The 23,866-nt window shown below is 34.9% G+C and overlaps 1 protein-coding gene across 31 annotated transcripts in view; it reads left to right on the forward strand.

Moving 5' to 3' along the window:
* nfic (nuclear factor I/C) overlaps positions 1-23,866 on the forward strand; it is a 225,336-nt gene that overhangs the window by 26,573 nt on the left and 174,897 nt on the right. For 6 of the 31 annotated variants that reach the window (XM_021478405.3, XM_073910282.1, XM_073910294.1 and 3 more), the window contains exon 1: positions 8,943-9,482. The exons of 20 other annotated variants lie outside the window; for them this stretch is intronic. In XM_021478405.3, coding sequence (XP_021334080.1) covers positions 9,480-9,482 — 3 coding nt within the window. In that variant the 5' untranslated portion in view covers positions 8,943-9,479. Of the gene's footprint in view, positions 1-8,942; positions 12,140-23,866 lie in introns of those variants that run through there. 5 more of the 31 variants (XM_021478404.3, XM_021478406.3, XM_021478408.3 and 2 more) reach the window with 2 other exon arrangements.

Here is a 23,866-nt window from a genome sequence, read left to right on the forward strand (position 1 = left end):
GCAGGGGTTTTTGGGTTGTAATAACTGTCCCGAAACCCTACTCTATACGTCCAATCAACTCGCAGTAGTAAAAAACAAGACACGCTCATTGTTTTCTCATTTGATATTCCATTTCTCTAGGAACTGCATCACAATACAATAAAAAAGGTTGCAGCTTCCGGTTTATGTGGACCTGTGACTAAGACAAATTTTTATATAAAATACCACAATACAGTGGTATTTTACATTTAATTAATATTTAATTTCTGTTCTTCAATACTGCTAGACTCCAGAAAACCGTAAAACACTAAACAATTACTTATGTTTTATATTCTATTATATTCATCTATGCTTGCAGATTGTTTTTGCTTTATACAGATGTGCTCACTTACAAAAGTATACAAATCAATGTAAAATTATTAATTCTTTCAAATTAGAGTTATTTGATCACTTTTTGTGATATTATTCTGATATTCGCAAGATATAAATCACAGAAAAACAAAATGTCACAATGTAAGGTTTTTTCCAATATTGTATTGCCCTACTTTAAAGGTCCTGTGAAGTGCTTTGAATTTTTTTATTGATGTGTAACATAATCTCACCTGAAAAACGAGAAAGGGAGGGATATAGAGTATCCTCCCCAAGTATAGTATAGAAAATATTATCCCCTATAAAAAAAATAAGTAAAAAAACAGTAACGTTTTGTTTTTTTTACCTCTCTGCCAGCGAAAGTGGTTGCGCTCAAGGCATCAAATGAAAAGCAAATGAGAAGCGTCTTGAGGGGCATGTCAGATAATATTGGTCATGATTTGATATAAAACTAAAGTATGAGGTAACGTGAAAAAAATGTTGACCCATTTAGGTGAAATGGACAAACTACAGCTTTACATGTTTATATCAGTTTTATATCTTCTAAACGCAAATTTTGTCATTGTTTTCCAACACACTAGCTTTTAGATATCCTTAAAGACTAACATACTGATACTAGCATAAAAAAAACGTAATTTTAATTTTACAGGACCTTTAATGGCATGCCTATAAAATCATGGTTTTACTACCAATAAAACAAACACAACATAGTTACTGTAGTTAATCAATAGTAACCACAAATCCCCCATGGTTTTGCTACACTAACCATAGTTTAACTGTAGTATTTGGAGTAAAACCATGGTTACACATATGGTAAACAATCTGCCAAAAAAACAAACAAAATTTACAATATGTTATCCATATAGTAAAATTCTGGTTAATTTTGTAAAGGCAGCAGCTGTATATACAGTTGAAGTCAGAATTATTAGCCCTCTTCGAATTTTTTTCTCCTTTTTAAAATATTTTCCAAACGATGTTTAACAGAGCAAGGAAATTTTCACAGTATGTCTGATAATATTTTTTCTTCTGGAGAAAGTCTTATTTGTTTTGTTTCGGCTAGGATAAAAGCAGTTTTAAATTTTTTAAACACCATTTTAAGGTCAAAATTATTAGCCCCTTTAAGCTATGTTTTTTCTCGATAATCTACAGAACAAACAATCGTTATACAATAACTTGCCTAATTACCCTAACCTGTCTAGTTAACCTAATTAACCTAGTTAAGCCTTTAAATGTCACTTTAAGCTGTATAGATGTGTCTTGAAAAATATCTAGTCAAATATTATTTACTGTCTTCATGACAAAGATAAAATAAATCAGTTATTAGAGATGAGGTATTAAAAATAATATGTTTAGAAATGTGTTGAAAAAAATCTTCTCTCCATTAAACAGAAATTGGGGAAAAAATAAATAAGCAGTCTAATAACTCAGGGGGGCTAATAATTCTGACTTCAACTGTATATATATACACAATATATACAACATATATATATAATATATGCATGCATGTGCGTGTGTGTGTGAGTGTGCACGCTAATTTAGTAATTCCCAACTATTCATGATCATCCTAACAGACAGCAGAAAATAGTAAAACTATTTGCTCTTTAAGTGTGTGTGTTTATGACTATACATAAACGTAAAAGTATTATAACAAGGAAATACCAGTGTGCAACATCATGCCACAAAACAATACATTTTTTTCCTCTTTTATAAATAGCTCAGTATAATCCGTCACAACATGTTTAACATGCCACGTGACAAGATTCCAGCAACAATAAGTTTGGCTGTCTGATGCGACACCACAGAAACGTATAAATACCAGCCATTCAGAAGAGCAGAATAGTTCACCTCACTCCCAACGAAACAGGAAGCTTTATAATCTAATTAATAAATATTAAACGTATTTTAAAAAGTGCATTGCAGTTTTGCTTTGCTTTTGCTGAATTTGATTACTGTTTATTGCCTGAATTGACAGCTTCAGTTGTTCCTAAAAAAATGTTTAGGTTAATTGGTTTTTGTCAACACTTGAAATTCTATTACTAATACTTATGTTTTTTTTTTTACGTTTGTGTACTACATTAAACTAACTAGTTAAAAGTTAAGGTATTTACATGTTGTTGTTTTGTTGCTTTGAATAATTGTATTGTCCTTGTTTGTAAGTCGCTTTGAAAGATGTAAATGCAACAAATAGCACTTGAGCAACTCAAATTGGCCTTTTACACCCATCCAAATGTTACTGCATTATTTTTTATCTGTGAATGTAAAAAATATCAATGTACTTCAGATCAAAATGCACAATAAATCAGACAGTTAGTGCCACAAATAATTTTACACAAACTGCCAAAAGTTTTAAACAAATTTTAACTATGATCTTTATGAGCGTTCCACAAAAATAATAAAAGTTAAGAAGACATTTCCAAAGGAAAACTTTCTTTATTCTAACTAATACTATAAAATATCTTCCTCCTTAAGGTCTTTCCACACTGAAGTCCAAAATTTTCATGTTTCATATTTTTCATATTCATATGAAGAAAAAATCATCACATAAACAAACCTTGCACACCGAGTCCGATGTGTATTAATTATTCCATTACAAAAAAAACCTGAAACATTTGGGAGTCAGGTGAAGCAGTGATTTCTCCTCTCCTCTTTTCTCCATATAATGCATAGATTATCCAATAGGCCTACTGCATAGAGAGGAAGGAGAGTTCAGCTCATTATCAAAGAGCTGTGCTGGATTATCCCGAAATGCAAAGTTTATTTCAGTATATCAGTGGACTTTTAATACATTGCTTGTGATTCTTCACACATTCACGTACATAAACATATCTTGAACAGATACTGGCTGTACCTAAAGACATTGTAATAGATGGCGGCCGTGTTCACGTGTCGAAGCAACAGACTGCAAGCAGACTACAGTATATGGTTTATAATGAGCAGTACGTCAAATGTATGGACACACACACACACACACATCAAACAGCAGCAGGGCAGACGTTTGCCAGTTACTGAATCCGCCACATTCTGTCTTTATTTTATGCTGTGTGTTTGTCATAAAGTGATCTGTTGCTCAAGTGACGGCATTCTGTATTTAGCTTTTCGATTGTACTGTAGCTCTGAACTGTCAAAACACCTCTCAAAGAGCTTTTTTAAATGCGAAAAGCGGAAAAATATTTTGGTCCCACTTTATATTAAGTGGCCTTAACTAATATGTACTTACATAAGAACTAATAGGTTTTTTTACAATGTACTTATTGTGTAAATACATGTATTTACTGTGTACTTATGCTTGATTTAATACAAGTATGTAATTACATCTGTAATTAACTTTTGTAATTATATTTGTAAATACACTGTTGACCATCCCTTACACCTTAACCTACCCTTAAACCTACACATGCCACCAAACCTGTCCATAACCCAACCTCTATCCCAACTCAAAAGCACCACAAGTGTTCTCAAATACATCCTAAACACAGTAAGTACATTGTATTTATTTTTTTGATGTAAGTACATAGTAGTTAAGGACACTTAATATAAAGTGGGACCAATTTTTTTTTAAACAGGTTAGAGTTTTTTTTATTACAGATGAAAGTTTCAGAGGCAGTGTGTTGATACGATTCACACGACGTGATGTTGAATTAATTTTTTTACGTGCGAAAATTATAGAAAAACATTTCAGATTCAGTGTGCATTAACCTCTTTTTATGTACAAGTACCACCTTAAACTGAAATATTATAATGAAAATAAAATTTTTGACATGCTCTATAATCTTTACACCAATCACAACAAACTGGGCCTTGTGACAAATCAGAGCAGAGTAAGCTCTCAGAAAGGCGGGGTCAAGAAAAACCTGATCTTGAACAAACTGTTTCAGACACAGAGACAAATTAGGTGAAGCTACAATGTATATTTTTATTATATAATTTTTTTAAATGAATTTAAATCTATTCCCAAACAAAATTTAGAAAGCTTTAAAATAACATAATAGGGGGCACGTTAATGTACTGTTACTATACCCATAACTGTGTGCAACCATTTATATCACTAAATGCCTTTAAATGCAATTATACTCATATAAGCTATATGCAAAAAAAGACAAGCGTTTACAACACCATCAACCTTATTGTTTTCCTCATTTAGACCATAAAATTGTACATTTTTAATAAAATGAGTGCCGACAGCGAGCCTGACTTGATTTGAACCACTTGTTTTGATAGAATTGCTTGGCTTGCCCTGAAGGTAACTATAATATACACCACAAATGATCCAAAATAGGGAAATTATGCACAATTTGCACATAGTATGCATTCAGATGGCAAAAGAGCAGTGAAAGTTAAGTTGTTCCTCTTTGAGGAGAAGGAGCAAAGTCTTGGCATAGCCCTGCATGCTTTGGATCAGTGTCTTGAGAGAGAGTTTCCAGACGTTTCCCCCTCCCCCCCTCATATTGCAGTAGTTTGGAAAAGTGAAGCTGTATTGGAGACTCGCATTGGCCTCGGGCAGTATATATATGTGTCTCTATGGAGCAAACCAATCATGCATTACATGGAAACAGCCACAAAAGGCAAAGTCCACATGTGCAAAGAGTCTACTGCATCTACACTGAAGTGGGGAAGAGAACGAATATATACAGCATTTGACATGCTAGATCTCTGAGGCACTTAAATAGGACGTAACCACTCATTTGATGCTATTTTAGAGTGGTATTACTTGCAAACCATTCAAAGTTGTAGCTGACATGCATCTTTAGGGTGCAACATATTCACACGTTATTCATGGGACACTGCAGTGTTTGCATTTCACCACTAGTTGGCGCATGACACTGTAAGATGAACACTGGATAGGGAGAGTAATTGATATCCAGTACTCACTGTACAATCTATGTACTCTATAGACCTCATATTGCGTAAATTACTCTTCCAGCCTTATGTACAGACTGCAAAACATGTGTATTTATAAGTTTATAATTGATTAAGAATTAATCTTAATAATCATATTATGTTACTTTAAAGTTTTGCTAAACATGTGTATGAGCTTTGAACGTTCTCCTCAAAATGATATCACTGCTTTTTCGGTTCTTACCACTTGAGGATGTCCACTTTCATGTGTCAGAACGATTACTTGCCCGCAGGCTGTTTTTTCAGAGCTTATGTTCTTACGTGCTTGGGTGAGTTAAGAGGCTAAAAACAGACCAAACACGTTTCCCATAAACATTTCATAGGAAAGCTTTAGATGACATGTGATCTATCAACTCTCATGTATCAACAAAATAAACCTGTGCAGTTCATTTAGTTCTGTGGAATGTCTGAATGTTTACTTTATGATTTCTCCTGATAGGAACTGAAAAAGAAGAACGAGAAAGGGGGAGTTGAGTCTTTTTAATCATTTTCGGTCCTTCACTCTTTAGAAAAAAACAGCAACCAAAAAGTTTACATTTCATTTTTTTTAGAGTGATTATCATTTGTTTGGTTACTCAAAAACATTTCAGCGTAGTTTTTAAGTTGCTTAAAGGTTCTTCATGGAGCCATCTGTGATAATAAAGAACCTTTATTTTTAAGGATATTTGATGAACTGTTTATATTTGGCTTTATTGTTCTCCTTAGCATTTTACTGAATCCAATTGCCCAATCCTAAGCTATAAATAACAATTGCAGTTAATTTAGTAATGTTTTTGCATCTTAGAATCAAAGTAGAATACAGGTAGCGTGTGAACATCATTTCTCATACATGTTTTTTATGTGTGTTTAAAATAATACCTTATCAATTGTTGCATGCAATTAGAATTTATTTTCACATTTCTGTGTGTGTAAATAAGAACATTGCAGTCACTGATCCAGTTTTTGTTTCCTAAAACATGTTTTTTGTACCTGAGGGCAATTTCAGATGAGCAGGTATTTGCCCTGATCTTATCCTTCACTCTTTTTGGATTAAATGACAGTTCTTTGTATTTCTTTTTAGACAGTTAAAATAGAACACACTTGGTTAGATTTGTGTTGATAAAACATTCATAGACTGAGTATGGGATGAGAAAGTCTTTGCACATGCCTTATGTGTTTTCTCACTAACATATATATATATATATATATATATATATATATATATATATATATATATATATATATATATATATATATATATATATATATATAGAACACACTTGGTTAGATTTGTGTTGATAAAACATTCATAGACTGAGTATGGGATGAGAAAGTCTTTGCACATGCCTTATGTGTTTTCTCACTAACATATATATATATATATATATATATATATATATATATATATATATATATATATATATAATTTTTTTAACTTCCTTTTTATGTTCTTAGTACTAAAAATATATGGCAGATTGCTCATCTGCCATTATTTCAGGTATACAGGTTTTAATTTATGCAGTAATAATGGGAAATTTAGCACTGAAATATTCAAAATAAGTAGGCTAAACATCATGTTAGAATAAAGTGAAAATATTTAGTATAAAATCGGACTCTTTTCAATGAGTGGGTATTTAACTCGGCATTTTGTTGGCAGTAATTTTGTGGGTGAAACAAAAAAAGAGTTTAACTGTATATGCATTTGGAATGGAGTCCGAATTAAGGATCCAAAATACGCGACTGCATTCAAAGTTGCCAACAAACACACGAGGACCTGTGGATTTTGGAAAGGTGATGTTATAAAAGGGTCAAACATATTTTCTGCTTTTATAATAACGTTTAACAAGTTTTGGAAAAAGTAACAGCGTTTACTTGAGCTCGTATAGCATCTAATTAGCCCAGTTCATTTATTTATGAAAGTTCACGCGGAACAAACGTTTTTTAAATAATAAAAAAATAGGTAAAAATAATACTTTGCAAATATTTAAGACAAACATCATGTAAAATTATGGTAACAACATAGCTCATTATACCAGGCTAACGTTGCATTTGGGTTAGTCAAAAGTAAAAAAAAAAAAAAATATATCTTATGCATTTGTACACAGGATTGTTTTTAATTTTATTTGCACTTATGTAGGTTTGTATTTTGGAAAAAAAGGCTGTACAAATGAGTCAACTATTCATTAGAATATTAATATAGGAAAATGATCAACTTAAAAAACAGAGTAAATCGCGCCTTTTTAATATATAATACCAGAACAAAATGGAAGAGTAGCAGATTCCGTGCGCTTCCCATCAGTATTGTCACGTTGATGTTATTTTAATAATTTATTATTTAATTAAAAAATCTCTACAGGTTATTTCTTAAAAAAAAGCCAATTATGTCGGGAAGGACAAACTTATTTAACTTGATTTTTAAATTCGAAAGAGAGTTGGTCCGCAGGCTACTCAGAATATTCTGAGCTCTAATCATTCTTGGCTTTGACCGAACAGTGTCCGATGAGGAACTCGAAAGGTTAAACATTTGGCCTTGGACTTCAGGGAGCTGTTAAAGCTTTTTTGAGCAAGGTAGAAAAGCAAGACTGCAGCTTCGACTACGATATAAACGTTGAATACCTAATTAAATCAAGTTTACTCTTTTGCGCATGTAGGCCGCGCTTTGTGCATTTAACAAAAAAATCCAGCAGGTAAAAAAGTACATTTTTTGTAATTTATTCATTTTAAAACTAGCCTGCATTGTCACAAAATTTCAAGACAATTAGGCTATTTTAATTTCTGCATAAGCATAATCTTAAGTATAATGATATAAGATCACATCACAAGGCCTGCACTTGTACTCGTCTTCCAGTTTATTTATGCTCTTTAATGCTCCAGGCATCTCGTGACCCTTTAAAACGAGAGCAGAAGTCATTTAAGGACACTGTAACAAGCACTAGTGACTTAAAATAGATTAAATGACTTTTCAAGTGACGCTGCTTTTATGACGAAGTTTAATAAACTTAAATCTATTTTTATCTTGTTTAAATCTAATTTATTTGGAAATGACACATATTTAGAGTTCTTGTAAAAGCATTGATGCACCTGCAGGAAACGCACGCACACGCGCGCTTTACACACTCACGCTCCCCTTTTTTATTGATGGTATAGCTTGAAGACAGGATAATTGTCCAGTGAGGTGTTTATTCTACCATTGCCAATTTACCATTCTTAGTCTTGCATTTTATGCATGATAAAAAAAGCTGTCTGAGAAATATTTATAGGCAATTGTAAAACACATACCGGTTTTTGTGCAATCTTGCTAATTGCATTTTGGAAATGTACCATTTAATAGTTTTCATTTCCCTTTAATATCACTATACAGAACTTAAAAGTGTTTAAACTTTTTGTAGATGTTTTGTTTTTCATTTATTTATATGTATTGATTATTTTGGTGCAATATATATTTGTACTTGCTACATTTGACCAGAACAGAAATTCAAGACTTGGTCATTAAATATATGTATTAATAGAAATTTAAGAAATATAGTATTTTTGTATATTTCTGAATTATTTTATTCTGACAAAAACGAGCTTAGAGTCGCTGACCCATATATAAAGTATTATATACAGTACAAACTACGCCATCAAGTGCAGTTCTTCTAAACGAGTGGCTCCACTGCACACACACACGCACATACACACACGCACTGACACACACACTCACGCCACCCCCGTATTTCATCAATTCCTTCTCCGCGAGGACTGAAAGATGTGTGTATGGAGCTCAGAACACCGTCTGTGTTGCCATTCGTGTTGTAAGAAACAAAAGAACAGACGAGGCATTGATTCCTGTCTGTACACAAGGACATCTATGCGCGCTGCATGTGCAATGCTGCAAAAGCTATGAGACCGACGATTCAGCACTGTAAATTAAAGATACACGACCAAAACAACCGCCAGCACCTTCAGCCAGTGCACTCTCTGCAGCAAGCCGTGCATTAGGCTACTGTAAAATCTTTATTTTGCCCTTCTGTACCTTGTAGCGAGGATTTCGGATTGGACGAGCCTCGAAGACTTCGCGTGGGACGTTTTGTGTTTTGGTCAGTGTCCGGGTTTATTCCTCCCATCCGAGGAGCACGGATTACTTCTTTGCGAAGATAAATGGATACGGAGTTATAAAAGCACCCGACGAGATGACCAAGCGCTGAACCGCAGAACTACAAAAGCCTCTAAAGCTGTAACTTTTTTGGGGGGGAGGTTGGCAGTTTCGCTTCGAAATGGTACGTTAACAAATCAGTTTCATCATTATTGTGTCGTTGCTCCAAAAGACAAGGCAGATCACGAGTTGTGCACTCTTAAAGTCAAATGAGATCATCCTCATCATCATCATCAACACACAGGCGCCGTGTTTCGGTTTTCCCCCCTTGCTTTCTCTCTTACCAGCCGGTTACTCCTTTTTCTCGTTGGTTTTCGGCCAAACGTAAGATTTTGTGGGAAAGGCTTACAAATGCTGGCGTGTTATTCTCGCTGTTGAGAGGCGCAATGGATAAGATAGCGACCCCGCGATTTGCTTTTTCTCTCCTAATGAAAGTTATTAGTTCTGTGACAGTCGAAGGGGAAAGGGTGTGTGTCGGTGTGTCTGTGTGCTAACCACGGGACTCCGAAGGCCAAGTTGAAGTTTAAAGCCAGAAGCCCGACAGTAGAGTTTGCTCAGCAGAAAATGGCCGCAGGCTCGCCGGCATGAATTTGACATCTACACCGGCAGAGGCGCTCCCTCCCCGGCAGAACTCTTAGATAGTGCGCGGTAGACACAACCGGGAGTTCGGCAATGTTTCAGAAAGAGCTTTTTAAACTGCAGGGACATGTCATGTTCGAGTAACACTAGCAAACTTGTCTTGTAAATAAAAAAAAGTAGCAGTGTCGGAAATGAGCTGTGCTAGACAGATAAAGCAACCTTTAGCCAAGCATATGTTTGAAACTATGTTGCACTATTATACTAGGTTACTTCCATGTTTTTGGAGCGTTTGCACTGTACCACACGCTTGCAAGTAATCTGAAGTAGGCTAAATACGATGCCGCATGAAAGATATGTCATAAATCTTAGTGTGCATAATAACATAGAGTAATGCTGTCATGGAACTTTTTTGTATGGGTAAGAAATGGCTCGTTTGCCCTTTAAGGGAAGGCATTCAACAAGAGACTTAATAACTATATTACTCACTACTGTTGCATGATAATTTACGCGTGTTAACACAGACTAATTACGATAATCCTAAAATGTATACTCAAATTTGCTCTCTGGAGGGATGTTTTAAGTTTATGTAAACTTTCAGGAAGTATACGTTTTTCTCTCCCTCTTTAGTTTCCAGGTTAATAACAGAGTGTTTAATAATTTCTTTTTTTAGAGTAAAAAAAATTATTGATTTGTTGATTTATTTTAGGCTAATAGTTTTTATGCTCATGTATAGGCTATTGTACTGTTCATATATTAAAAATAATACACGCATGAACCTGACCCCAAAATACGTGACAGTTTCAGAATAAGTTTAGTATAAATTATGATAATTCTGGATATGACAGGATTGGTAATTATTGGCGTAATTCTGTAATTTTGAGACGTCGGGAGTGTGTGATAGACAGCTCTCTCCCTGGTCGTCCACAGTGCGCCCAGTGCATATTCAACAGAAATAACAGGTGGTGTTTACACTTTTCGTTTCAATAGCCTGTCTTGTTTTACACTTTCATGTAAGTCAGTGGACGCTTATTTTAATTTATTTGATCTCCTATCTAATAATTTGTGCAAAAGTTAGATTTATGAAACTTCAAAAGTACACCTTTGAGTTTTTGATTTGGCAAGCTATGCCTTTTCGTTACTAGCTAGGCTAATAGATAACTTTTAAGTGAATATATCTGCAGCGAAGTGCCATGTTAGTCTTGCAGTGACTTATAAAAAGTTTGTGGCTCTCAAACTATAATAAAAAGAAAAAAAGGCTCGTTCAAAGACGCGCGCGCTAAAATGCATTGATTTCATCCTATATATTATAGTCATAATTACAGTTTTATGGATTTATGTGTCATGGTGACATGTAAATCTAGTTTTTGAATTGAAAATGCTCACCCCTGTGTAAAGTAATAAAGGTATTGCCTTATCAGGTATTTTTTATGGAATTTACGCGCGCTGTTTTTTTTATCCACTCACCTCACATGAAGCGATAAGCCTCGAACACTTTGTCATGAATGGATGCATGCATGTGCGTTCTCTGTGACGCAATGTCCGCGCGAGCCTGGCTCTAATCGCCACTTTAGCAGTGCGTGTTGCAGTGAAATAGTTTGGAATACGCGCGCGGGTGAAGCGCGCACAACGTTCCTGCGTCCGAGCTGGATCAGCGCGAGAGGGAAGAGCGGTGCGTGCGCACTGGCGAACAGGGGAGAAAGTCGATTGCCACTTTCTTTCGCACCATATGAGCTCCAGAAACCGTGGCAAATAACTTTTTGGGGTTAATTTCACGGACTTAACGGATACCCCTGGACAGTGGAAACCACAGTTAGCCTCTCTTGCTCCTTCAAGTACTTTCTTTGGGATGGGCTATTTTCATAACGTCATTTCATTCCTCCCTCTTTTTCATTTTCTCTTTCTTTGATTCTTTCTCCCACCATTTCCTAAATGGAACAGATTGCAGCACCCCACGCGTTTTCCTGCATGCAAAGTTTGGTTTCAAGCGTGTACACCGTTTGCGCGTTCGCTTTTGCCGGGCGACCCTTGATTTAACGGAGTCGAAGTGGAAGTCAGAAGTGACGGCGGTGGAAGTGTTAATCATGATGAGGCTTACCATGATTAACTGTGAAAAATGATCCACTAACTTGTCGGTGTTTTGCCACATTTCAAGTCACGCGCTCCCCTTTCAACATGATGTATTCTCCTCTCTGTCTAACTCAGGTAAAGTGCTTATTTGTGTCTTTCTGAACGAATTGCTCCTGATCGCGCGACGAGATTTCAGTTCATAAAGGGCGGGATGTGCTCTGTGCTTCTCTTTGCCTGTTTACCATCCATTCATACAGCACTAAACTGTTTATCCATGTCTATATTGTTATGTTTTCAATTATTGAAGTTGTACAACAGTGGCAAATCAATTTGACGAGGTAACACGAGTCGTTGTTTATCGTTGTGTTTAAGCTGGAGTTTATGTACAGTATAGAGTTGGCATTTCAGTGAATAATCATCAGCTGCTTTAAATCATAAATTAGAGGGGAAAGTTGGTCACAGTTGAGGTAAATGAAACTTGTTAATTTTAAACATTTGGCTTTGTATTATTTATGGTTAAGTTTATTGTTTTATAGTTTCCCTTAACTGGAGAAAATATATAAACACCGAAGCACTGTGCATAAGTTGACTTATGTTTATATTATCTGTAAAACCTGATGATTCTATTTATTATAAAATATATGTTTATGTAACTTTGAAAGATAATTAGGATGATATAAATTCAAACCTGGCTTCATTTCTGTGGTTTCTTGTGTGCTTTTAAAGTTTGAGATTAATATGATAGAGCCAAAAAAGTTGCTTATTAAAGTATTTTTTTAGTCTGCTCAGTTTTATACAGCCAGTCACTTAAAAAGAAATAAAACTAAAGCATTCTAAGCAACAACACTGACACCAGCTTTTTTGCTGCAATTTATATTAATTTGTTTGATTTATTTCCATTTACTTCAGTCAATAAGATCAAATTTTATTGAAATATTTCTATGCAATGCGATAGTGCTCGGGTGTTAAGCAAATGCGATAGTATTTGAAAAGTATTTTGTCAGCAGTCTGAATTGATACAGTCACAGAGGGTTTTTAAGGTCACTTTACTGTCTCAAATTGCCCTACTGTATATATTAACCCGAGTCACTAGGATTTTAGATGGCCGATGATTGCTTTGACCTTGACTTTGGTGAAAAAGTTGCAGCTATAGTGAATATTTTTGCTTTGGTCCATTTTGAATTACACATTGATTTTCTCTTTGAAACTTATTGATAATGATAGAAAATATTAAAGTAAAACAGATTAAATTGTGTAGAGAGTTCGCAGTTGTAACAAAACGAAGATTAATTTTTTTTTTGGATATTTGATTAGAAAGTTGTTCCCTATTTTTGAATTGAAAAACGCCCTCACTTACTGACAGCCGTAATGACAGTCCATTATACCTGTCAATTGGACATTGAAAATATGTAAATTGCAGCCATGTTTATGAAGGTCAAACTTTTGTATATAGTTTATCTTGTGGTATAATTCGACTCATATCTCATACCAAACTTTTATTTAAATAAATGCTAAGGAAGCCTTTAGGATTTGGGCTTTTGAGTCCCACAAATATGTATTGTACTTTTGAGCTCTTATGAATGTGTTTAAACAGGTAACGGCACAAATACACGCCTCACCCTGCAGCGCTTGAATTTATTATTAAACAAAAATTAGATGGGGCTCTGTTTCAGTGCACACAGTGTTTTTTGATTCTGTGTGACAGAAACTTGTATTACAGTTATGCATTCATAAACTCATTAGTAAACCTGAGAGTACAAATGTAATAAGAAAAAGTAAAATCTTAATAGTTAGCATGACTTAAACACTAAACACAGTTGATCGGCAGGTTGCAATAAATATTTAGGAATGGAATAATCTGTTGTGGTTTAGATCACTGCGCCAGCAGTTTGGAGGCCTTTGGGTTTGTTAGTAAGCGCTCGGCATGTCCATTGCCTCTCTCTCAGTGCTGTTGCTGGTAGGATAATGTAATGTAGGAGCCTGCAGCGTTGGAGGGAGACTCACAGCATGCACACAGAGGTTCTGGCCGTGGTCTGAGTGAGTGTGTTGGGCTGAGAGGGAGAGAGTGAGAGGGACAGATGAGGCGTGTGCCAGACTTCACCGCAGTCCCGCTGGCAGCCAGAGGGGCCTTTCACTCGGAGCTTCGCTGTACACACACTGAAGCTCCCAGTCTGTTTCATATGCAGTCATTATCACAATTCTGTTTGCAGTGAGCAGCAACTGCCTAATAGTTTAGAACTGGTGAAGAAATATATATATATATATATATATATATATACATATATATATATATATATATATATATATATATATATATATATATATATATATATATATATATATATATATATGGTATAGTATATTGATGTTTACAGCACTACAGCATTGTGTACGGCACTGCAGAAATTCAGACATTTCTAGATAAATTTTGCGCACAGGAAATATGCATGTTTATATACACTCAAAAAAGACGTTTGCTGTTTTTTTCAAGTAACTTATTTAGATTGAGCTGAAACAACATAATTGTTTAGTTTTTTGGGACAACTTACTTCGTTTATGTTCAATCCACTTATATTTGTGAAAAAACTAATGAGTTAACTTAATTCCTTCATATCCTCACACGAATTGTGTTGAACTCAGGATTTTTTTACAGTGTTTGTATAAGTAGTATTCTTTGCTGTTTTTGTTTTGCATTATTGTTATTTTTATTATATATATAATAATTGTCATATAATAAGACAGTGTTGGTATGATTGTATTCTTTGGTAAAACTAATTTATTAGTTGTAGAATACATAAAATTACAGTACACCAAGATTTAGGCTGATATCGCTTCATATTTGCTTTCATTACTGTGGTTTTAACTGTTTTCTTACTTTTTAAATGTGCAATTAATAGGATGTTGTAAAAAGTTGGTTGCTGCTGTATTTTTAGTCTGCTCAATGGTACACATCAGTCACTTAAAAAGAAATAAAAACTGAAGCATTCTGGAAAGAACAACATGGACTTACCAGACATCAGCCCTTTTCCTGTAATAAATTGTAATTTACTTGAATCCTTTATATATATATATATATATATATATATATATATATATATATATATATATATATATATATATATATATATATATATATATATATATATATATATATATACAGGTCTAAAACTTTTAGACCTTTTGAAAGATTGATAGTTAAAACTATTTTTTTTTCTTCTGTGACCTACTGATGACATTTTTTGCAAATTATAATAACAATGTTGTTATTTAGAGTATCTTACATAAAATAACAGAAAGGTGCCATGTATTTAGATGTCTTTATAGTATGTTTTAGACAAGACAAAACACAATACCAGTGTTTTAACACTTGTAGAGTTTATAAATCGTTATTTAGTTTGAAAATGCAGATTTTTAGTCCAGCAAATAAAAAAGATTTGTTAATCTGTCCAATTTATAAATGTTAATCTTTTTAAAACCACAACAACAACAACTTTAAAACACTTACCTGTGTGTAATTAATAAAATAAAATAAAAAATCATATTGTAGGTCATTGTGAAACTGAGACAAATTCATGAACCAATCAGTAATTAATTTAGCTGACATGATTTTGTCCAAGCAACGAATAGATTTTTGTGCCTATTTTCTTTTCCTTCATATTTGCGTTAATCCAGATACTCGCTGATCAAATGTGTTTGGTTTGGACAGACCCAGTTTGGAGCATATTTGCCAACAGCGTAGAGTAGTTTCAGTGGGAGATCTGAGAGGCTCTATTCCCTCCGAGCTGGCAACATGCTGTCCTGCCCCCATTCCTCATCGATTCATTCCGTTAGAGCCGCAATTAGTCCCCCCCGGGACAGGAGAGGAGGGCCGATCCGAGCGGCGAGTCTCTCGGAGACACTGCGCTGACCGACAAAACACCATGACATCTGAAATCATGCTGGTATTGAGAGCTGGCGTTTTCATTCTCGTATTTCCATGCTAAATATTCCAGAGCCCTTTTGTTCCAATTGGGTTTAAAATGATGTTTCGAGGTGTTTTTTATTTCAAGTATGAAGTTTTGCTCATCATTTTTAGCTGTGCATGGGTAGCTGGTTTAACTGATGTAATAAGCACTGAAATGTTCTCCACCCCTCTCCATGGTCGGGCACTTTGTGTTTTGAAGTGCCGCTACTGGGCTCTCAAACGGGCCAGAACACCCCCGCGGTGTAATCCACTGGTCCTCTTTTTGTGTATGTGCATGCCCGCCAGAGTTCTTTTTTTTTTTTTTTTTGTCAGGAGAGTGTTTGCTCTTTCGCTCGGCTCAGAAATGCATGCCCCACTTTGGTCTGACAGCCCTGAGTGGCATAGTCATGGTCTCATCTCAACACGCCAACTCCCAATGTGCCCGTTAACAGATTAATTAAGCTTTTTTGATCACCCGCTCTCCTCTCAGCCTGCATTTATGGCAACTTTTTAAGACATTCGGCTGCTTATTCGTGTCAGGGAACGTTTCGAGAAAAAAGGGTCAGAATCTTAAGTGGAGCATTAGCTTTCATGTGTCGATCCTAGTGGCTGATATTCATTAGGGGACATGGAGGAGATTTTTTTCGGGGAGGGGAGAGGAGAGGAGGGGATCGGGCACAAAGAGTTGCCTCAGTTATAAAGGCCCGAGCTTTTGGCATGAGTGGAGGACTTCATGTGGCCAGGGCTGGAGATGTCTGTGGAAGGTTGGCTGCGTTTCATATCACACCCGGGTTCCTCTGCGGGGAGAATGGTGAGCAACCCTAAATATTTACTCTATGAAGATGTGTTTGGATTCCACCTGAGCCCGCAGCTTCTCTCTCGCTCTCTTCTATGCCAGTGTATTACAGCAGAGGAGACGTTTATTTTTGTTGTTTTCTAGATGAGATGTGGTTCAGCGAGTGGCTGAATCGCCCTCTGGAGTCTCGTTTTTTTTAAATGAGGCTTACGAAAAACAGCTCAGACCTCTGGAATCGCTTAATCAAGCGTGCGTCGATGAAATACATTTTTGTTCTGCAAGTACCTCAATAATTGTTGGTAGCTTCTGCAGATGTTTAAGTCTGTATTTTATATATGTAGATTCTGTAATGTTATAAGCTTAGATGCTGGCAGATTGGCTGCTTTTTTCTCCAGCAGGGAGAGAGTTTTCGTCTTCTGCCCCGGGGTTTGAAGTCACAGTAGTAGGTCATTTTGAGAAGAACCTCCGCTCTTGGCAGAGTCGGCTCTGCTGGGAAGGCTTTAAGAGAGGTTTCCAACTGGAAAGCGATCAAGACGAGCAGTGCTGGCGTGGCAGGGTGCAGCGGGCTGTTTATTTAAAAGATCTCTAAATCTACCTCTGCTTCTTCACTACTGTGGCGGAGCTTTTCCAGTCACACATTTGCTATAGCCGGATTTGATTTTTGCCACAAGCCTGACACTTGATTTCTTTTTCTTTTTTTTTTGCTTATATCTATTACTATCCGAACTATAGGGATACGTTTTATTTTGATATTGTAGATTAAAGTTGTTCTCTAGAGTAGTCTGCTCTAAAAAAATATATTTCAACTATATACAGTTTAAGTCAGAACTATTAATATATTATAATTATTATTATGTTTATTTTTTCCACAATGTCTGTTTAATAGAGAAGATTTTTTCAGCACATTTCTAAACATAATAGTTTTAATAACTTATTTCTAATAACTGATTTATTTTATCTTTGCTATGGTGACAGTAAATAATAATTTACTAGACATTTTTCAAGACACTTCTTTACTGCTTGAAGTGACATTTAAAGGCTTAACTAGGTTAATTAGTCTAATTAGGCAGGTTAGGGTAATTAGGCATATTATTGTATAATGATGGTCTCTGTAGTCTATCGAAAAAATATAGCTTAAAGGGACTAATAATTTTGACTTAATGTATTTTTTCTTTAATAGACTTTAACTGTAAACCTCTAAAAATACGAAAATATATATTATGTAATAAAATATTAGTCTAATTTATTAATTGCGCATATATATTTATACATACATATATTTATACATACATATTCATATATATATATATATTTATAAATATATATGCACAATTAATAAATTAGACTAATATTTCAAAATATTATAAATATAATATTAGCAATCCAAAATACTAAATCTAAAACATACTTGTTATTTGAGACTGAACAAATGCAGGTTTTCTTTGGCCTTCGATGCTGCACCAGTGCTACAGGCAGCTCGCTGTGTCTGATATACACCTCTCCGATTCTCTCCAGAGCTGCTGTTGGAACACAGCTCTTGTTTGGGACAGTGTATGCAAATAAATTGCGAATGGATAGACTTGCACTTTTTGATTGTATTTCAGTTATGTAAAATTGGCTGACCAGGTGATATGTTTATTCTCTCTTGCAGAACAAATGTTTTTTTTTGCTGCATTTTTTTTGGTTTAGAAATGTTCAAACAAATGCTTTTACTGTCCAGACGTGTGTATCATTTACTTGAGGACATTTTTTTTTTGTTTTTCCACATTGGATTTTCAACATTCACATTTTGTATTGTAAGTCTTCAGAAATTGGAGTTAACAAGAAGTAAAATTAAAATGTATTAAATATTCAAGTGCTGAATGTGCCAAATTTGAGTGTATGAAACTTACCAGTTGGCCCAGTACCTTTTTTTATTCTACTAATGGCTGAGAATGCAATATGGTAAAATGTCATAATCAAATCACAAAGACTACTTTGTAATTATAATGATTGCAGCATTTCATCTTAGGATCCCACAATAACAGTATTTTTATTTATAACTTTTCAGCAAAAAGAGACAAAATAAAAGTTATTTAGTCTTACGTTTGAAAGAAAAAGAATAAATGATGATATTATAATTGGCTGCATCAAGTAACAACAATTGAAGCTATAGTAATAATAATACAACATATGACTGAGAATGTAATATGGTAAAATGTGATTATCAAATCACAAAGACTGATTTGTAATTATAAAGATTGCAGCAAGGTGATCCTGGATCCCACAGGATCCCACAATAACAGTATTTTCAGTGTCTCAAAAGGCATGGTTTGCAATTAATGATAGAAATAAAGACCATCTCAGCAAGCGCTTATATTCATTTGAAATTTAAATGAGGCAAAAAAAATTGACGCTTTAATTTGCTGCATCCAGTAATAACAATTAAAGCTGTTATAATAATAATTATAATTATTACAAATATTCACAAATAATTTACAGTTAAAATATTGTCGTTTTTTTATTATTTATTTATTGTTTATTTGTTTTTATTTATTTATCACTAATAAATCAAATATTTGTAATAATGAAAGTAAAATAATAATGCATATTTTTATGGCTGTTAAAACATATTTATAACCAGTAAATTTACTTACCATTGGCACGTGTGGCAAAATGTTGGCCTGGTGTAAATATTATTCAGTGTAATGTGTCAGGCCTCACGTTTCACAACTTTAATTCATGTTGAATGGAGGCACAAAGACACATCTCTCTGGATGCATTCCTCATGAACCGTAATCCATCAAGAGGATCTTCTGTGTTGCAAATGCTTTAAAAGGGTCGTTGAGCAAGCCTTCGCCCTCTTGCACTCCTATAAGTGTGTGTTTATATATATATGTGTGTGTGTGTGTGTGTGTGTGTGTGTGTGTGTGTGTGTGTGTGTGTGTGTGTTTGTGTGTGTGTGTGTGAGAACCGCAGCTGGAGGAAGATGCCACAGATCTTGTGGTGTAATGGAGACTCTCTAATACTGCAAGATAAGCAACTTGTTTTTTTTTTCCTTTTTTTTTCTTTTTGTGCATAGAATGCAAAGTCCAGGACCCCTGTGGCCTAGTGTAGACAAGAGATAGGCTTTTAGATCTCGTTCCTTTCCCATCTCTAATATCTAAAAGATTTGATTCCGATCGAACAGAGCTCTCTTTGGAGATTGAGCATATAGCTGTTGTTAATTAATATGTGTTAGTGGTGGGCTGAGGGGGCGGTAGACGACAGAATCTGTTGTGTTATTTTACAGGGAGTTGATGGATCCTCCCTGATGGGCTTTCAAGTTCTTAGCCAAGACAATAATGAGAATGTTTATCACTGCACGTGCACGAATGTCTCTCATATTGACAGCTCTGATTCATTCGTCCGCCCCCTCACTCCTAGAGGCAGGTTAAGACACCTTCTGCTGAAAAAGGGATGATCCCGATCCTGATATATTAAGAAAGCCATGCAAACAGACTCCTTAAGGTATGCCGCTGGGGTTCTGACGCATTGTTCATTGTTTCGCTGACATGCGATTGAATAATGACCTGTGGCGATGCATTTAATTTTGTTTTTCTGGTACTTGAAATAGAATGAAACTTGTGGCATTCTTGCGTTCTCAATTACGCTCCTTGTTAAACCACCATCGCCTCACCTCAGCGCTGAAAGCTGCTAAAACTGCATGTGTGATTCTGTGAGATAAAGTTTCTCAATGTGACAAAACATGAGAAACTGTTTGTGATTCTAAAGTGAAAGAGCGTTTTTATGCGGGGAATTACACTGTTCAAGTTCATAAATGGCTGTCAGCGCTGAGAAAAGCTCCCGGTGTCCAGAAACAAGACAGAGAAAGACGGATAGATGAAGAAAGCTATTTGAATAGCCTGCTGGACTCTGTGGCATTGGCAACATTGGAAAGTCTCTCTCTCTTTATCACCCTCTCTGGACCTAGAATCATGTTCTAGGCACGCAGCCCAGATATGAGTTAAAATCTTTGTGCTTCTCCAACAAAGAAATATTAAAGTCAAATCATAGGTAAATTATTTCCCGCTCTTGCACTTTGGGACGCAGTGACATCAATTTGTTATTTTGATAAAGGGCAGGAGCTGCTTTAAAACGGACCAGAGCAACACTTCATCATGGTCTGAGGGCTGCGTTGGAGAAAAGAATGTAGCTGCATGGGATCATTTCGAGGAAGGACAAAAGAGAAAGAACGCTTTTGTATTAGTGGTGGATGGGAGGATTGGCAAGCAAAGGGCAGATGTTCTGATGGACAGTAAGGGCTAAAATGTCATGCCCTCCACATGATGCCAAAACAGCACTGACCAACTTCAGGCATGGATCCTTCTGAATGTGTCCTGTGGCACCTGGCACCAACAGAACATTTTTCAAATCCTTTAGGTTGTAAGGTGAAGCTGCTATGAATTGGACTGAAGATGCAGCATTTTTTAAAGTAAAGTTGTTGGGCCGCATTGGACAATGATGCCATCAAAGGGCAACCAAGTGAGACTTACAGGACCTAATAGATCCTGATCAATTTTTCTAGCACATTCTCAAAAGGAAAGTAGACGAGCAACATTTCTTAACCATCTATCATTACCGTGAGATCTTGGGAAATTAGACATTAAACATCTTCTTTAATCCATTCATGAATATTATGTGCAATGTAGCTGAAAGAGACCAGTAGCTACACTGTAAAACCCAAAAGTTAAGGTAACTCAAACCGTTTGAGGACAAACCATTTAGGTTCAAAAACTAATCCTAATGAGTACTGTGAACTTACTTTATTTAAGTTGAAGTAATGAGGTATTTAATTAACCCATTACCTTCAACACTGAGTTCAAAACTCTTTTCAAATGAGTAGAATTAACTTTACGTCACATTTCAGTTAACTACACTCATTTGATTTGATAAAGTTGACTGTTGGGTTTTACAGTGTAAAAAAATATTTTTTTGTTTACTTAGAATTTTTGTCTTGTTTCTAGACTAAATGTCTTCATTTCAAAGCGAAAAAAGATTATTTTACTTACCCCACCGGCAAATCATTTCACTTGTTTTAAAGAAAATGCTTAACTTTAACTTATTTCTCTTCTCAAGTTGAAAACAAAACAGTATTTCTACTTGATCTAAGATTTTTTTTTTTTTGATATTTGGACTAGAAACGGGACAAAGCAAAATACGAAAGGTTTTTATTGCATTGTGATTATTCAATTTCTGAAAACCAGAAAACCATCAAATAGTGCCATTTAAACCATCTTGTAAAACTGTATTCATATCGCGATATATATCACAGAAAAATAAGATATCCCAATATCAGATTTTTCAATATCGTGCAGCCCGACTCAAGACAGTTGTGGAGAAATGAAAACTTTGACATATGCAGTGTGGTCAGTCCGCTGGTTTCTCTATTAATGCCGTCCATCCCATTGCAACCATTTTATCACGTGATTTGTTAAAACAGTCATATGACTTTTTTAATGGGCATACTGGAATTTATTTAATATGAAACCTTTTTCCATTTTCCATCCTTCTTCTATTGCTTCAAGGTGCATTTCCCAAACTCGCATACTGTATAGATGTTTTGAATGGTGGACAGGGGTCATCAGGCACTCTGATTGGTCGATGTCTGGCTGCACAGCCTTAGAGTGCAATAGCTTATCTGTCATGACACTTTCCTCTCATAACCTTAATTACAATTTTGTCTGACCTTAGCCACAGTAACCTTCTCTTAGGTCAGACCAGACCTCATACAGTAATCTTTGCTGCCCTTTTATGCATTAGTGAGTCTGGAGATCTCAACATTGCTGCTTTGTAGTTTGTTATCCTTGAACTACTGCTGGTAAATTCTCACCACTGCTGACCAGGATTAACCCACAAGCCTTGCCATTTCAGAGATACTCTGACCGAGTCACCTCACCATAAAAACGCTTACCCTTATCAGAGTCACTCAGATTTGAATAGCTGCCTTCTCTTGTACCTAACACATCAATTACAAGAACTGATTGTTTGCTTACCATCTAATATATCCATACCTTAATACATGGCCTTGTTAGGAGATGATCAACGATGTTCACTTCTAGTGTGACTGTTCGACTGTTCATAATGTTTTGCCTTTTCAGTGTATAATGCTGCTATTATTTTTCTTATTTACATGTATTAACAATATTATACTTTTTAAATAGGTTAGGTATTTGCTCCAAATTTCCTCATTTTCCTTTGTCCCTTATTTATCATTGGTCGGCACAGTGGAATTAACTACTAGAGATGGGAAAAGTACACACAACCTTTACTCAAGTAGAAGCACCTGTACAGATACGCATGTTTCAAATGACTCCGGTAAAAGTTGAAGTACTAATTACACTTTTGTAAGTAAGAGCAAAGAAGTACGGCCTGAAATATGTACTTAAGGAAAAAGTATTCATTACTACATGTTTTAATTTTACAAGGTAAATATCCGCTTTCCTACCATGTATCATCATCCTAACTCAAGCTCATCGCGTTTATCATGTAGTTTTGCAGCTGTCGGATCAAAAACAATAGCTGCCGTTTGCAGAATGTTCATACACTAAAAATAAATCTGTAGGCCTGTGTATCTTATAAATATTGATTTACATTTTACAATGAATTCTGTCCAAAATATGTTGAATTTTTAAAATGTAATATTAAATTTTTTTATTGAATATATTGAAAAAATATGTTCTTTTGATAAAATAAATACTTATCATATTCGACTGCAAACTATATATATATATATATATATATATATATAATTATTTTTTATTTTTTGCTTTAGCAGTTCTCATACATAGTCTGTTATTTTAGTGTGTTTTTTCAGGGTATTGTGGATATTTACTTTTGGTATTGTAAAACATTTGTTAAAAAAAGAATCGAAGATTAATATCCTATATGTAAAATCATATATTCACAAAAAAATCTATATAAAAAAAAAACTATCAGGAAATATGAACTCATTAGAAATAAAGGAAATAAATCGGTCACACTTTACAATAAGGTTCATTAGCTAATGTTAATTAATGCATTTACTAACATGAACAAACAATGAACAATACATTTACTACTGTATTTGTTCATGTTAGTTAACGTTAGTTAATGAAATTACAGC

This window comes from Danio rerio, chromosome 8 (assembly GCF_049306965.1).
Source record: "Danio rerio strain Tuebingen ecotype United States chromosome 8, GRCz12tu, whole genome shotgun sequence".
In the NCBI taxonomy this organism is placed as follows: Eukaryota; Metazoa; Chordata; class Actinopteri; order Cypriniformes; family Danionidae; genus Danio; species Danio rerio.